Source organism: Ammospiza nelsoni, chromosome 11 (genome assembly GCF_027579445.1).
Source record: "Ammospiza nelsoni isolate bAmmNel1 chromosome 11, bAmmNel1.pri, whole genome shotgun sequence".
In the NCBI taxonomy this organism is placed as follows: domain Eukaryota; kingdom Metazoa; phylum Chordata; class Aves; order Passeriformes; family Passerellidae; genus Ammospiza; species Ammospiza nelsoni.
This window is the reverse complement of record NC_080643.1, coordinates 1,944,142-1,958,063: the sequence shown is the minus strand read 5'-3', so window position 1 is coordinate 1,958,063 and position 13,922 is coordinate 1,944,142. Positions and strand designations below refer to the sequence as shown.

The 13,922-nt window shown below is 45.3% G+C and overlaps 1 protein-coding gene across 1 annotated transcript in view; it reads left to right on the top strand.

Annotated features, from left to right (window-relative positions):
* LOC132078237 (contactin-4) overlaps window positions 1–13,922 on the top strand; it is a 241,624-nt gene that overhangs the window by 133,878 nt on the left and 93,824 nt on the right. The window contains exons 4-5 of the mRNA XM_059480279.1: window positions 394–520; window positions 2,154–2,329. Of these exons, the coding sequence (XP_059336262.1) occupies window positions 394–520; window positions 2,154–2,329 (303 nt within the window). The remainder of the gene's footprint in view (window positions 1–393; window positions 521–2,153; window positions 2,330–13,922) is intronic.

Genomic DNA, 13,922 nt, shown 5'->3' with positions numbered 1-13,922 from the left:
CCCGTATCCAGTATGAGATTTTAGTGCTCGGAAGGACACGGGAGTGGAATGTCCTTGTCAGGCTGGGAGCCCATTCCTGGGAGGTGTGGGGCAGTGCCAGGGGCACTGGGGTTTGAATTGAGCTCTGCTGTGACAGCAGTGCCTGTTCCCCTGGTTTGATCTTTGGCTGAGGTTCCATTCCGTGCTCTGGTCAGTGTAGGGCATTTTCATTACTCCAGGTGAGGTTCAGTGGGAAAATAAAATAAAAATCTGCCGCTATCAACTGAATGAAGTGACACCAGGTCTTTCCCAAGGTGAATGGCACACGGCCTCTTGCTGCTGAGACTCTTTTGTATTTCAAGCTGGAAGATGGAGATTCCCTGTGTGACCTGTCCCCTTTCCCTGTCCCTGCAGATGACAACACCCTGCACGGGCCAGTGTTCCTCCAGGAGCCCGACAGCCTCATCTTCCCCTTGGACTCGGAGGAGAAGAAAGTGAAGCTGAGCTGTGAAGTGAAGGGAAACCCCAGACCAACCATTGGGTTTGTTCAGTGTTTGACTGTTCTTGGAGCCTTTCTGTGATCAGCTGTGACCGTGTTCACAGGGGTCTCAGGCTGAGGGAGGAGATGAGGATCTGACTCCATGTTTCAGAGGGCTGATTTATTATTTTGTGATATATATTACATTAAAACTATACTAAAAGAATAGAAGAAAGGATTTCATCAGAAGGCTGGCTAAGAATAGAATAGGAAAGAATGATAACAAAGGTTTGTGGCTTGGCTCTTTGTCCGAGCCAGCTGGAGCTCTTTGTCCGAGCCAGCTGACTGTGATTGGCCATTAATTACAAACAACCACAGAGACCAATCCCAGATGCACCTGTTGCATCCCACAGCAGCAGATAACCATTGTTTGCATTTTGTTCCTGAGACCTCCCAGCTTCTCAGGAGGAAAAATCCCAAGGAAAGGATTTTCCATAAAAGATGTCTATGACAGTCAGTGATGCCCCTGGAGGCTACCACAGTGCTGATCCCAAACAAAATCCCCACGGGCGACTCTGATCCTGCTCTGTGACCAGGGACAGGGTCCAGGGAGGGGCTGGAGCTGGGTCAGGGGGCTTTGGGTTGGGTTTAGAGAAAGGCTCTTACCCCAGAGGGTGCTGGCACTGCCCAGGGAATGGGCACAGCCCCGAGGCTGCCAGAGCCCCAGGAGGGTTTGGAAAACCCTCCCAGGGTGGGATTTGGGGTGTCCTGGCCAGGATTTGGACTTTGCTGGTCCTTGTGGGTCCCTTCCAGCTCAGGATGTTCTGTGATCCTGGGGCATTAGGAACAGGGGGAATGGACACCAGGAAAACTCCAGGTATTGCAACTCAATGGCAAACCTTGGACAGGAGTTCTAAAATGCTACAAAAGGATCATAAATAGTCCTGGCTCTCAGATTAACCATCCTTTCCTACAAAAATGGACAATACTCCTCATTCTTCTCAGCTTTAGCAGCTGCTCTGGGGTCCTTGGAGGAAGGTGCTGTCCTCCTGCAGTGCTGCTGCTGCTGTGAATCATTGGCGCTGCTCCTCTCTCCCCTCTGGTGCCTCTCGCTGTGCTCACCAGTAAATGCCACTCTGACACCAGTGAGAGCCACCAGGGCTCTGCCTCTGTGCTGCCTCCAGCCCCAGCCCGCTGTTCAATGCCATAAACCCACGGATCCATGGTGCAAACACAGCTCCAGAGCTTCCCGTGGCGCTCAGGAGCTGGAATTCCTCGGTGCCCCTCTTTGTGGCAACATCTGCCTGGAGGGGATTTTCTTAAATTTATAAACAAACAAACAGCAAGTGGGGAAGGGGGGGAAAATATCCTCAGTGGACCTGAATGGGTTGGAGATTCTGTGTCAGGGACTTCCCCTTGCCAAGTGATCAATTCCAAAGAGCAGCAGTACCAATGACTACAGGAGCATTACTCATTTCAGAGACTGAAATATATGTCAAGGATATTGCTCTTGCAGTTAAACACTGGAACATTTCAATACCACTCAGGAAGTCTGCATTTTTCTGCTGTCTTTTTTATTATTATTATTTTAATAAGTAGCCAGAGCCATTCTAAATCTTCCTTTACTTACTCCAGGCTGTGTTTCCAAACAGCCAGGAGCACCAGCAGAGTTTAACTTTGGCATTGTGTGCTGCAGGTGGAAGTTAAATGGGAGCAGCATTGACGTGGGCATGGATTTCCACTACAGCCTGCTGGGAGGAGCCCTGCTGATCAACAACCCCAACAAGAGCCAGGATGCTGGCACCTACCAGTGCGTGGCAACAAACCCCTTTGGGACCATTGTCAGCAGAGAGGCCAAGCTGCAGTTTGCCTGTAAGTCAGAAGGAAGCCACTGTTTCCATGGTGTGTGGAAAAACTGGGAGCTGGGTGTGTTTTGCCAATTTTTTACTGCTGGGTTATGGGGTGTTCTCTTGTGGGGAATGGGTTTGTAGAAAGTTCTCAAGTGTGAGAACATTCACACAGTGTGCATCCATGCGCAAACTTTGAGACAAGAAATGCTGGCTTAGAAATGCCATGGAATAGGATGGACGTTGTGGAGAGAGATGGAACTAGAAAAAGTTTCAACGGGTGGCCTTGCAAATAAGACTGGATATTTTGGAGAAATAGAATTGTGAAAGATGCATTGTAGTGAGACCCATGAGGGGCAATTTAGATGATTGGCTTTAAGGCATTTACAGCAGTTGATGGGCCAAGAAACGCTTGTAGTGTCTTCTCTAACCAAAGGGGGATGGCAACCAGAATAAGCTGAATTAGGAAATACAGAGTGATTTAATTTTACTGCAAAAGCTCTGCCTCTGATAAACAAAAAAGTGGGCATGTGAAGCTTCACCCTTCATCTGGGCAGCCCCTTATTTTCCATCCTCATCTTGTGTTATGTGGGTTTTATCTCATTTTTATTTCTGAGGAAATGACTGTTGGGTTTTATTTTGAGAATAATGGGTGAGATTTGAGGGTTTTTTCCCCCCTCCTTTTAAGAGTTAAATTGTGAGACTTGGGGCATCAGTAATGTGTGTTGTTCTTCTGGGCTGTGATATTCTTCTGTAGCCTTTTCAGGGAAGATTAAGCTGTGATTGAGCCATTCAGCCTCCTGTGGAGGGCAGACAGGGTCAGCAATTTCATCCTTGAAATATGTATTTAGGTTACAAACTCATTATGATAAAAGTGCTAATATTTCCCCTGAATACTTGCTTTTTGATATGGCATTTTCATTTCAGGTTTGTCCTTTTTGATTTTTTCTTCCTCTCTCTTTTTCCCTTTCTCTTCTCACTTTTATTTCTTTTTTTTCTCCACGCTAGTTGTCTCTGAAATTGAACATATTTTCACTGAGTGAGGAATCTGCTGTGCCTCAGCAACAGAATATGGATTAATGATACCCCAAGCCCTGTGCTTATAGCAACACAGGCTTTCAGAAAATAAAAAAGCTTTAAACTCTTGAGTATGGATCTAATAATGGCTTTTCCACAAAGATCTACGGAAACACAGCTGAACTGGATTAAATGATGTGCTTTTTATTTTAGGGGCTGAGGCTTAGCTGGATGATTTCATTCACTGTGCTGTGGTTTCTGTTGGGAATAACCCTGGAATCAAGCAGGGGTTGTGGCTGGGGGGCAGCTCTGAGACAGAATTTGGGGCTGAGCCCGCCCCTCCTGACCTGTGATCGAAGTTGGTGTTGTGCTTCCATTGGGGATGGAGATGAAGCTCCCACTGATTTCTGGCGGCGCCAGAGCTGCCCCACAGCCCTCCCAAAGTGGTGAATTTGCAGCTTGTTCAGCCTGCTCAGCTCCTGTCCCTTTGGCAGGGCAGGGAGGGTGAGCTCCAGTGTGTCCTTGCCGGTTATTAAATCCCAGAATCACAGAATTCACAGAACCCCTGGGTTGGAAGAGCCCTTCCAGACCATCGAGTCCAGCCCAGCCCCAACAGCCCAAGAGAACCATGGCCCCCAGTGCCACATCCAGGCTTTGTTAAACACACCAGGCATGGGGACCCACCACCTCCAGGGCAGCCATTCCAGAGCTTTATCACTCTTTCTGTAAAACACTTTTGCTGCTCTCCAGCCTGTATTTCCCTTGGCACAGCTCAGGCTGTGTGCTCTGGGTGTGTCAGTGCTGCTGCAGACAGAGCCCAGCCCCAGCTGAGCACAGGCACCTTTCAGGAGCTGCAGAGTGATGGGGGCACCCCTGAGCCTCCTTTTCTCCAGGCTGAGCACCCCCAGCTCCCTCAGGGCTCCCTCAGGGTTTGTGTTCCCAGCCCCTCTCCAGCCTCTGGATGTGCTCAAGCTGCCCATGGAATAATGCATGGGATGGAACAGGAGCTGGAAGTTGTTCTGTCACTCTCTAAATTAGAGATCCATATTGGAGCCATACTCAAGAGTTTAAAGCTTTTTTATTTTCTGTGTTGCTATAAGCACAGGGCTTGGGGTGTCATTAATCCATATTCTGTTACTGTGGCGCAGCAGATTCCTCACTCAGTGAAAATATGTTCAATTTCAGAGAAAACAAGTGTGCAAATAAAAAAAAAAAAGGGGGGGGGGGGAAAGAAAGGGAAAAATACAGAGGAAGAAAAAATTCCCTGGAAGGAAGTGGTGGCAAGGTGAGTGTTGGTCTCCTCTCTGAGGGAACAAGTGACAACAAGAGGAAGCAGCCTCAAGTTGTCCCAGGGGAGGGTGTCAGGAAAAGTTTCCTTACTGAAGTGTGGCTGAGCATTGGAAAGGCTGCCCAGGGCAGTGGTGGAGCCCCCATCCCTGGAATTGCTCAGACAGTGGCAGATGGGGCACTTTGTGGTGGGGTTTAGTGGCCCTGGTGTCTGCTCAAAGGTTGGGCTCGACCTTAATGTCCGATTTATACCCACACCTCTGTAGTCATCAGATCACCTGGAGGAGCTCCTGTTCCTGCAGACCCTTCTCAGGGCTGTGCATTTGCAGATCTGTGTGTTGAGATTTAATTCCATTTGGTGGCCTCTGCTGATCCTGCAGCCTGTCCCAGCTGGGCAGCCCTGCTGGAAGGGTTCAGAGGGAGTGGGACAGCTCAGGGCTTCCCTTCTGCTTTGATTCTTGCTGTGGCACGTCCAGGTTGTCTCTGATCGCAGTGGGATGGGCCAGGCAGGACAATTCCTGCTGATTTGTGAGCTCCTGTAGGGCAGCATCTCTAATCAGAGATAAGTTTGAATTTATTTTACCTTGCTGAGGCTGCAGTTTGTGTTTTACTGCCCAAGCTTTGGAACCAGACACTTTTGCCCATCCCCAGGGGTCTCCAGGCTGTGTCTGCTCCATCTCCAAGCACAGAACCAAGCCTCCCACAGGAGATGAGCCCTCTCTTCTCCCATGGAGCCATCCCCAGTGCTCACAGACGAAACATTCCCTCCCTGCTGTGATAACCTGACTCCGTTTGGCCCTAAGCACCTCAGCAGGGTTTGCAGTTTAACCTGGAAATCCACAGAGCTGCTGGCAGCTGCAGGATGCTGCTTTGGAAATGAACCCTCTGGGAGCTGTGCAGGAGCTGCTGCCTTTCCCAGCTCACTGGTGGCTGTCACGTGCTGTTGGTTTGGAAATGGGTATCCAAAGAGGAAAATCAGCTTTCAATCAGAGCTGGTTCTCAGCCATATCATTGCTTTGCCCCCTGTTGTTACAAAAACTGCCTGCAAGTGATGTCTGTGGAACAGGAGCTGTTAGAGAAATGGGATCTATTTTCGGGGGGGTTTATTTGTGAAATCCCATGAGGGGAGGATGGCTGATGTCCTTGCCCTGCTCTGTGCCCAGAGCCCTGTCTGAAATCCCTTTCCAGCCCATGGCCATTTCCCAGGAAGGAGTTTCCCTGGAATCTCTAACTTAGCAGATCCTGCTGATGCTGTGGGTGTTCTCTGCAGTTGGCCAAAGGGATGTTGGGGTGTCCAGGGGCTGAGGGACCAATTTCAGACCAAGGAGAGTGGGGGATAATGAGTCTGAAGGGAGCTGTGCTCTGAGGGTGCTGCAGCATCACTGTGCTGCCCCAGGAGGTTAAAAGGAAGGGGAAGGGTCTCCTTGTTCTCCTCCTCCTCCTCCTCATCCCGCAGTGTCCCCAGACAGGTGGAATGTCTGATTTTTCTGGGTGGAATTGAGCTGAGCTGTTTCGCTGTGTCCTGAGTGCCTCAATGACAGGGTGTTGGCTGCTTTCCCCCTCTGGGCAGGGCAGCAGCCTCCGCCCTGCCTCTGAGGTGGTGGAGTCATCATCCCTTGAAGAATTCAAAAACAGACTGGATGTGGCACTTGCTGCCATGATCTAGTTGAACAGTTAGAACATCGGCTGGACTTGATGATCTTATAGGTCTCTTCCAGTCTTGAACTTCTGTGATTCTGTGGTGCCTTTTCCATGGGATTGCTCATGAGGGTGATCCTTGGGGGTCCCTTCCTGCTCTGGATATTCTGATTCCATTCCAGGAACTCCTTTCTTTGTTCCTCGTCACCAAGACCCTCCTCTGAAGTGAAGGGAGTCGCGTTGTTTTTTCTAAATCTTTTCCCCACACTCACTTTATTAAAAGAATTCGTTTTATAGAAAGGTTTTTTCCTTCAAAAATAATTGTTAAACACGAATTAGCAGCCAAGACCCAGCACTGCACAGGGCAAAGAGTGGCAGAAAATCCTGTACTAACGTGGTTGCAATGAGAATACTTCGGGGCTTTGACCTACCATCCCAAAATAATTTCACTGTGGTGGTAGAAAGAGAAAATTACTCCCAAAATCTTCCTGAAAAGGGCTTTTTTCAATATTCCCATTGCCAGAATGTTTGCTGTTATATCTTTTACACGAGTAAATCCCATAATTTTCACTGTTAGTTGCTAAGGAACACATTGTAATGGCTGCTCAAAGTCTTTACTGGTGAACCCTCATTGCCCTCCAGATTCATTTTATCTTTTGGAGACTAAATTGTCAAGGAAGTCTCTTTCAAGAACAATTAATAATGAAAACATTTGTTTTGGAGGGGTCTAATGAATTCCAAACAGCCAAAGCCACAGTGACAGGGACTCATCCATGTGTTCAGCAAGAAATGGGAGAATTTCCACAGGGATCACTGAAATCTGGGGGTTGATAAGAGATGATTGTTGTGGTGTTGGGAGGGTCCCCAGGATGAGGTGAGAGATGAGAATCTGACTCCAAGTTCTCAGAAGGCTGATTTATATTATATTATATTATATTATATTATATTATATTATATTATATTATATTATATTATATTATATTATATTATATTATATTATATTATATTATATTAATAAAACTTTATTATATTAAAGAAAGAGAAAGGAGACATCAGAACACTAGCAAGGAATTAATAATAAAAACCTGTGACTGACCAGAGTCTGACACAGCTGGACTGGGATTGGTCATTAAATTAAAACAGTTCACATGCTGGGTAAACAGTTCTCCAAATCACATTCCAGAGGAGCAAAATATGGAGAAGCTGAGGTTTCCCAGGAGAAATAATCCTGCCAAAGGGAATTTTTTTAAAATATCCCCTTTCTTTCCCTTTTCCTTTTTTCCCTTTTCTTTCCCTTTTTTCCTTTTTTTTTTTTTTTTTCCTGTTTTCTTTCCCTTTTTCTTTTTTCTTTCCCCTTTCCTTCCCTTTTTCCTGGCATTTTCATCAGTGCATTGCCTCCCACACAATTCAGAGATAAAACTCCCAGCCAGCCACTGCAGCTTGCAGACACCAAGGGCCCACAAATCTGCTTTAAATCATTACATTTCCGTAGGTTTTCTTACATCTTCAGAAACTGGTTTCCTTACCATGACCCAATTTCCCCTGCATCCCCCATCTCACTCTTCCTCTCACTGAAGCCTCCGTGCATTTGAAGGGTTTTGCTGTGACCTGAAACTGTGTGAATAATCTTCATTTTGGGGCTGGAATGTCCAGTCGTGCCCCTCTGCAGACCCCGGGTGTTTCCCCAGCCCCACTGGGATGTGGTTGATATAAATGGCATTTTTCCTTGAAAAGGCGCTGGAGGAGAATCAGAGGTTTGACACCTGGAGCTGTGAGAGCAGCCTGGCTGGGGTGTCCCCAGTTCTTTAATTTTGTGGTTTCCTACCAAATGTGAGACCCCTGATTCTTCCTACAGAGCCTTACCAAGGAAAAATGCCATTTATACCAACCACAGCCCTGCTGCCTTACCCACAACCAACCCCTCACCTGCCTCACCCCCCCACACACTTTATTAAAAGAATTCATTTTATAGAAAGGTTTTTTCCTTAAAAACAAACCTTTTTTTGGAAGGAAAACTCTTTTTTTTTTTTTTGAAGGAAACCCCCCAGCCCCCAGCACTGGTGCTGCTGTGACCTTAACTCAGGAAGGAGCACATTAAATTGTATTTTCCCATACGTCCCCACATGCCAGGGTTTCTCTGTGCTGCAGTCCTGGCACAGGGCAGGATCAGTGCTGGAGATGAGCTCCCAACCTCTGCTCCTTCCCCTCAGTCCCTGCTGGGTGGAAATCTAGGCTAAGCCTCACGTAAGCTCCTCTTTTTTCCCTTTCTTTTCCCTTTTTTTTTTTATTTTTTATTTTTGATGAATGGGACCAACAGGGAGTTTGCAGCAGAGCGTGGATCTATAACCTACTTTACTTTCATCTGGGATAGGAGGACCCTTCAGTCAGAGCAGAAATGGAGGATTTTTTCCCTGCCTTGTTTTCCCCCCAGGGTTATAAATAAACTGAATTCATTATTGCTTAAAGCAGTGGCACCTGGAAATTGTCACTTGTTGTCCTAAAGCTGGGAATCTCCTAATCCTGCAGTGGTTTTTGGGAAGATATTCTGGTTTCTGGCTGGAAGGAGCTCCAGAGAGGGCAGGAGAGGTGTTGGAGCCGGCTGAGCATCACAGGCCACTCACAACACCCAGGTTTAGGAATTCAGGGAAAAGCAGGACACAGCCTTGAGGGTTTTCCTCGTATCTCTTCATATTTATTCATTTTGCCTTTAATATGAAAAAAATATTCAAAATGCAGATATTTATTTTTTTACATATAGGAGCTTTATTCTTAAAAACCATATGATGGTGTAGATGTTTTGGTTTTTTAATGAACCCCCAAACTTCTTGTAAAAACTGATATAGAGTAGTAAACATCTGCAGAGCTCTTGGGTTATGTTTTCGTATTCTGATCAGTTTTCATGGTTTGTGTGGTTGGAGAAAAGGACGAGAAATCAGAGGTTGTGTTATTTTCTCTCTCATTGGAAACTTCTTGTCACACCTTCCCTTTTGCCTCTAAACCTCCTGGTCTGTGAATGAATGAAATAATGAAATGAATGAATGAAATGATGCTCTTGACCTAGCTGCAGAAATAATTCTGCTCCTTAGAGGATCCTTAGGAGTTCTGGATCAATGCAAATCAGTATTTTCTATAAATGTGTGGAAATAGCAGTTCCAGGACCCCAGCATGGACAGAGCTGGATTCTGCAGGAGAATTTCTGTTTCTGCAGGAGAATTTCTGTTTCTGTTGATGGGATACAAGGGCAGTGCAGAACAGCTTTATCCCAGTGGCTGATTTATCTTTATTTTTGTTTGTTTTTGGTTTTTTTTCCCTGGTTTCCCTCTGGAAAGCAAAGCCAGGAGCCAGCACTGGCACGTGGAGGATGGAGGAACATTAAATGTGTTTGTGGGCAGCTGTGCCACCTTGGTTTGCCTGTCTGCAGCAAACATGACTGGCATGGCTTTATTCATTAGGGCTGAGAGGGGAACAGAATGGAGCAACATCAGCACTGTGAGGTGCTGCTGAGCACCAAAATGTGAATTTCCGCAGGGAAATGTGAATTTCCACAGGGAGGCTGAAGCAGCAGCAGATCAGGATCTCCGTGGGGTGAGGTTTGGGTGGGTTTTTAGCACGTAAAGGGAAATTTCCCTTTGAAACATCCTGCTGAATGAGCCTGAGTCGTGTTATCCAGGAAATCTGCGGCTGCCCTGGATCCCTGGCAGTGCCCAAGGCCAGGCTGGAACTGGGGCTGGAGCACCTGGGGCAGTGGGAGGGGTCCCTGCCATGGCACTGGATGGGCTTTAATGAATTCTGTGGCTCAGTGGCTGTATTTTGCTTTATTTTGGGTCTGAATTTGCATTCCTGCCACTGCCCAGAGTGGGAAGGGGCAGAAGAGGAGCCCCTTTGCAGGGCCACAACAGCCCCTGTGCCCCTGCCAGCTCTGCTCTCTGCCCACTGCACATCATCTCTGCTGCAAGAAAGTGCACACTGAGCTTTTTCTGCTTTTTTTCCCTTTTTTTTTTTTTTTCACTAGGAAAAGATAAAAAACTTCTGAGAGTGAAATAACCCCATTCCAGTCAACCCAAGGGGAAATGTCTGCCCAGATTTTCTAGATTAAAGTAATAAAATTTTCAGAGTCCTCAGCATTTTGTCTCGAGCAGAGGAGCTGCTTCAAAATAAATGTTTGAAATATTTCCTGTCGAAAGAAGGCAAACAGGCAGTTTTTATGAAGTGGGACAAGGAGGATTTTTTTTTTTTTTCCCATAATGTCATAGAGAAGAGTGGTTTGATTTTGGAAAAGAAAAATGGGTGCCTTGCAGGAATTCACAGAAAAATTCTCAGGAATTTCTGTTTCCCTGTGAAGGCAGGAAAGAGCCCTGGGAACCGGGAGCAAACCCCAGGGAGGTGGAATTGCAGCCTTTTAGGTGCAGAAATCAGCCTAGATTTAACAGATGGGGTCAGAAGCACTTGGGAAAATGCAAATAGTCTCAATACAGAACCCAGACAGAGATAAATCTCTGTAAACTCAATGCCTTGTAAATGGCCACAGTAATAAAGTCCAAGGAAAAATCTTTTCCAACAGGGATAGGGGTGGGGGGAATGCCAAGATATTTACCTCTAAAACTTCTTTTCCCTTTCTTTTCTCCTCGGCAAAGTAGAAATCCCAGTGAAATTTCTGCTCTAAAGGTCAAATTAGAAAGCTTTCATCCCCAGACTTGTAAACTATTTCTCAAATCAGTGACTCTCGAAATTATTCATTAGAACAGCAGCTCTTAAACTAAAATTCTATTAAGCTGTGTATCAAAGGGGTTTTATTCCAGCCCACACAGCTCTCTGGGTAGTCCTGACACACCAGCAAGGACACAGCCTGAGGAACTTCATCTCTGTGAGCTGGTGAGAGGGGTGGCAGAAACCCAGCTCTGAAAACCAGGTGCGGGTTTAGAGAGACAGAGTTTGGGGATGGTGGGGCCATAAATATCAGCAGGCAAATCAATTTTCCCTTTTCCTTTTTTCCCTTTTCCTTTTTTCTTTTTCCTTTTTCCTTTCCTTCCTTTTTCCTTTCCATCCTTTCCTTCCTTTTTCCTTTCCTTCCCCTTTCCTTTCCTTTCCTTTCCTTTCCTTTCCTTTCCTTTCCTTTCCTTTCCTTTCCTTTCCTTTCCTTTCCTTTCCTTTCCTTTCCTTTCCTTTCCTTTCCTTTCCTTTCCTTTCCTTTCCTTTCCTTTCCTTTCCTTTCCTTTCCTTTCCTTTCCTTTCCTTTCCTTTCCTTTCCTTTCTTTTTCCTTTCATTCCTTTACTTCCTTTTTTCTTTTTCCTTTCCTTTTCCCTGTTTTCTTTCCTTTCCTTCCTTTTTTCCTTTTTCCTTTTTTCTTTTTCCTTTCCTTTTTTCCTGTTTTCTTTCCTTTTTCCTTTCATTTTCCCTTTTCCCTTTTTCTTTTTCCTTTTTCCTTTTTCCTTTCCTTCCTTTTTCCTTTCATTCCTTTACTTCCTTTTTCCTTTCATTTTCCCTTTTCCCTTTTTCTTTTTCCTTTTTCCTTTCCTTCCTTTTTTCTTTTTCCTTTCCTTTTTCCTGTTTTCTTTCCTTCCTTTTTCCTTTCCTTTCCCCCTTCATTTATATTTCTAGGTTTTTATTTTTAATTTTTTCTTAAATATTTTAAATTCCCACAGTTTGCAGCCAGTGGAGTGGGACGATGTTGCCAATGCCTCCCCTGCCCACCTGGCTGTGAGTTTTCTCCATGAACGTGGGGCCTCTTGCACATGGAGAGTTGTGCAAACATGATGAGAATGATTTGGGAAAGGGCACCCAAATGTCCCCAAGGATATCTGGACGGAGCTTCTTTGCTCAGTCTGAACCAGGGGGATTTGACCAATCCTCCCATCGGTTTTTTGTGTTGGAGATGTCACCGCCAGCCTAATCAGATTCCCTTGGGATGGTGTGCTCTTTAATAAAAGGAATAATCTTCAATTATTCCTGGATATGACCTTAAACATCACCCTAAATTTTAGATTCCTGGGATTATTTTAAAATTATAGAAGGGGTTTGAGAAGGCAAAGCCCATTATGATCTGCAAATCTCTTTAAGTCCTGCTTAAAAATTGGCCCTGGGTGTCTGGGCTGTGGCTGGGTACCCAAGGGGATTGGGCATTTCACATCTAAGAAAGGTAATCACTCCTTACCTATATCATTATTTCCTATTCTTTGGGTGCTTTAAAATTCATTTAATATTATTAAAGGTGTTGTTTTGTCCACTCCAGAATACTCAAAATTGCCAATGTGTGTCTGTTGGCTTTCTAATTTATCAGTTCCTAAATTATCGATCATTTTTAACCATTCTATTTTCCCGTGCTCAAAGTACAGCCAAGTCTCAAGGGTGGAATACCAACCCCCATAAAATACAGACAGGCTAAAAGAACTCCTGAAGTGCTGATCCAAGGATTTGTTGCTCATCTAAGTGAAGCAGGAGTTCCTTAACCCAAGCCTTATTTTAGTACAGTGGGAATGGCACTGAGGCAGTGCTAAATCCCAGTAATTCCCAGTTGGATGCAGAGATGTGTGGGTATCACCCACCCTCCTCCCTCCCTGGGCACAAACTCTGTGTTCTGCCTGCCCAGGTGCATTGGATATCTCATTTTGTAGGAATAATGATCCCCAGGGCTGCAGCTCCTCTGCTCTGGGGGCTCCTTGCTGTTCACATCAACTGAGTGATGTCAACGATGTGTGATCAAATTTGCTTTATAAAACTCCCTAGACTAAAACTTTGAAGTAAAACCCACTCACATTTTTATTTTTCTAAGCCTATTAGCCCTGCTTTTCTTTGGCAATTAAAACCCACTGATGTATGAAGCAGTGATTGATGTGTGTACATTTCTATTGGAACAGAGCAAAAGCAGAAATCGTTTCATACCAGTTAAACAGGAATAATAGGTGAAAATAGCACTGACACTGCTTTTCTAATCATGAGGAAAAAAGCCCTGAACTGCAATGACAAAGGGCTCACTAATGGTGAGTTTTTGACAGCGTGTCACTCAAGGCTCTGCGCAGCAGAGCTGCCTCCCACATGATACACTCACAGAAATTGGCTTTCCAAAGGACATGCAGACACCTGCCACCACCAATTTGCATCACTGACTCTGCATCTCATTTTCTGTAATATTTTTTGGGTGGTTTTTAATAGCTCTTGCACAGAGGGGTCTCTCCTAATTGCAGCACCGCTGTAATTACGAAGCATTTTGTGTTCTAAAAATAGGCACGTGTGGAAAAAAATCAAAGCAAAGCGTGGAAAGGCTCCTGGGGCAAACAAAGGCAGCAAAACAGAGCTCAGCTTTCACAAAAAATAGGGATCTCTGTCACATCCCCAGTGCCCTGACACTGGCAGGCTCCTGAGGGAACTCGGGGTGTTGCAGTCGGGGTCCTGGGGCATGGGGAGTTCAGGAATTCTGTTATTCCCATTAATTCTGTTATTCACATTAATTCTGTCATTTCCATCATTTCTGTTATCCCCATCATTTCTGTTATTCCCATTATATCTGTTATTTCCATCATTTCTGTTATTCCCGTTATATCTGTTATTCCCATCATTTCTGTTATTCTCATTATATCTGTTATTTCCATCATTTCTGTTATTCCCATTATATCTGTTATTTCCATCATTTCTCTTATTCCTGTTATATCTGTTATTCCCATCATTTCTGTTATTTCCA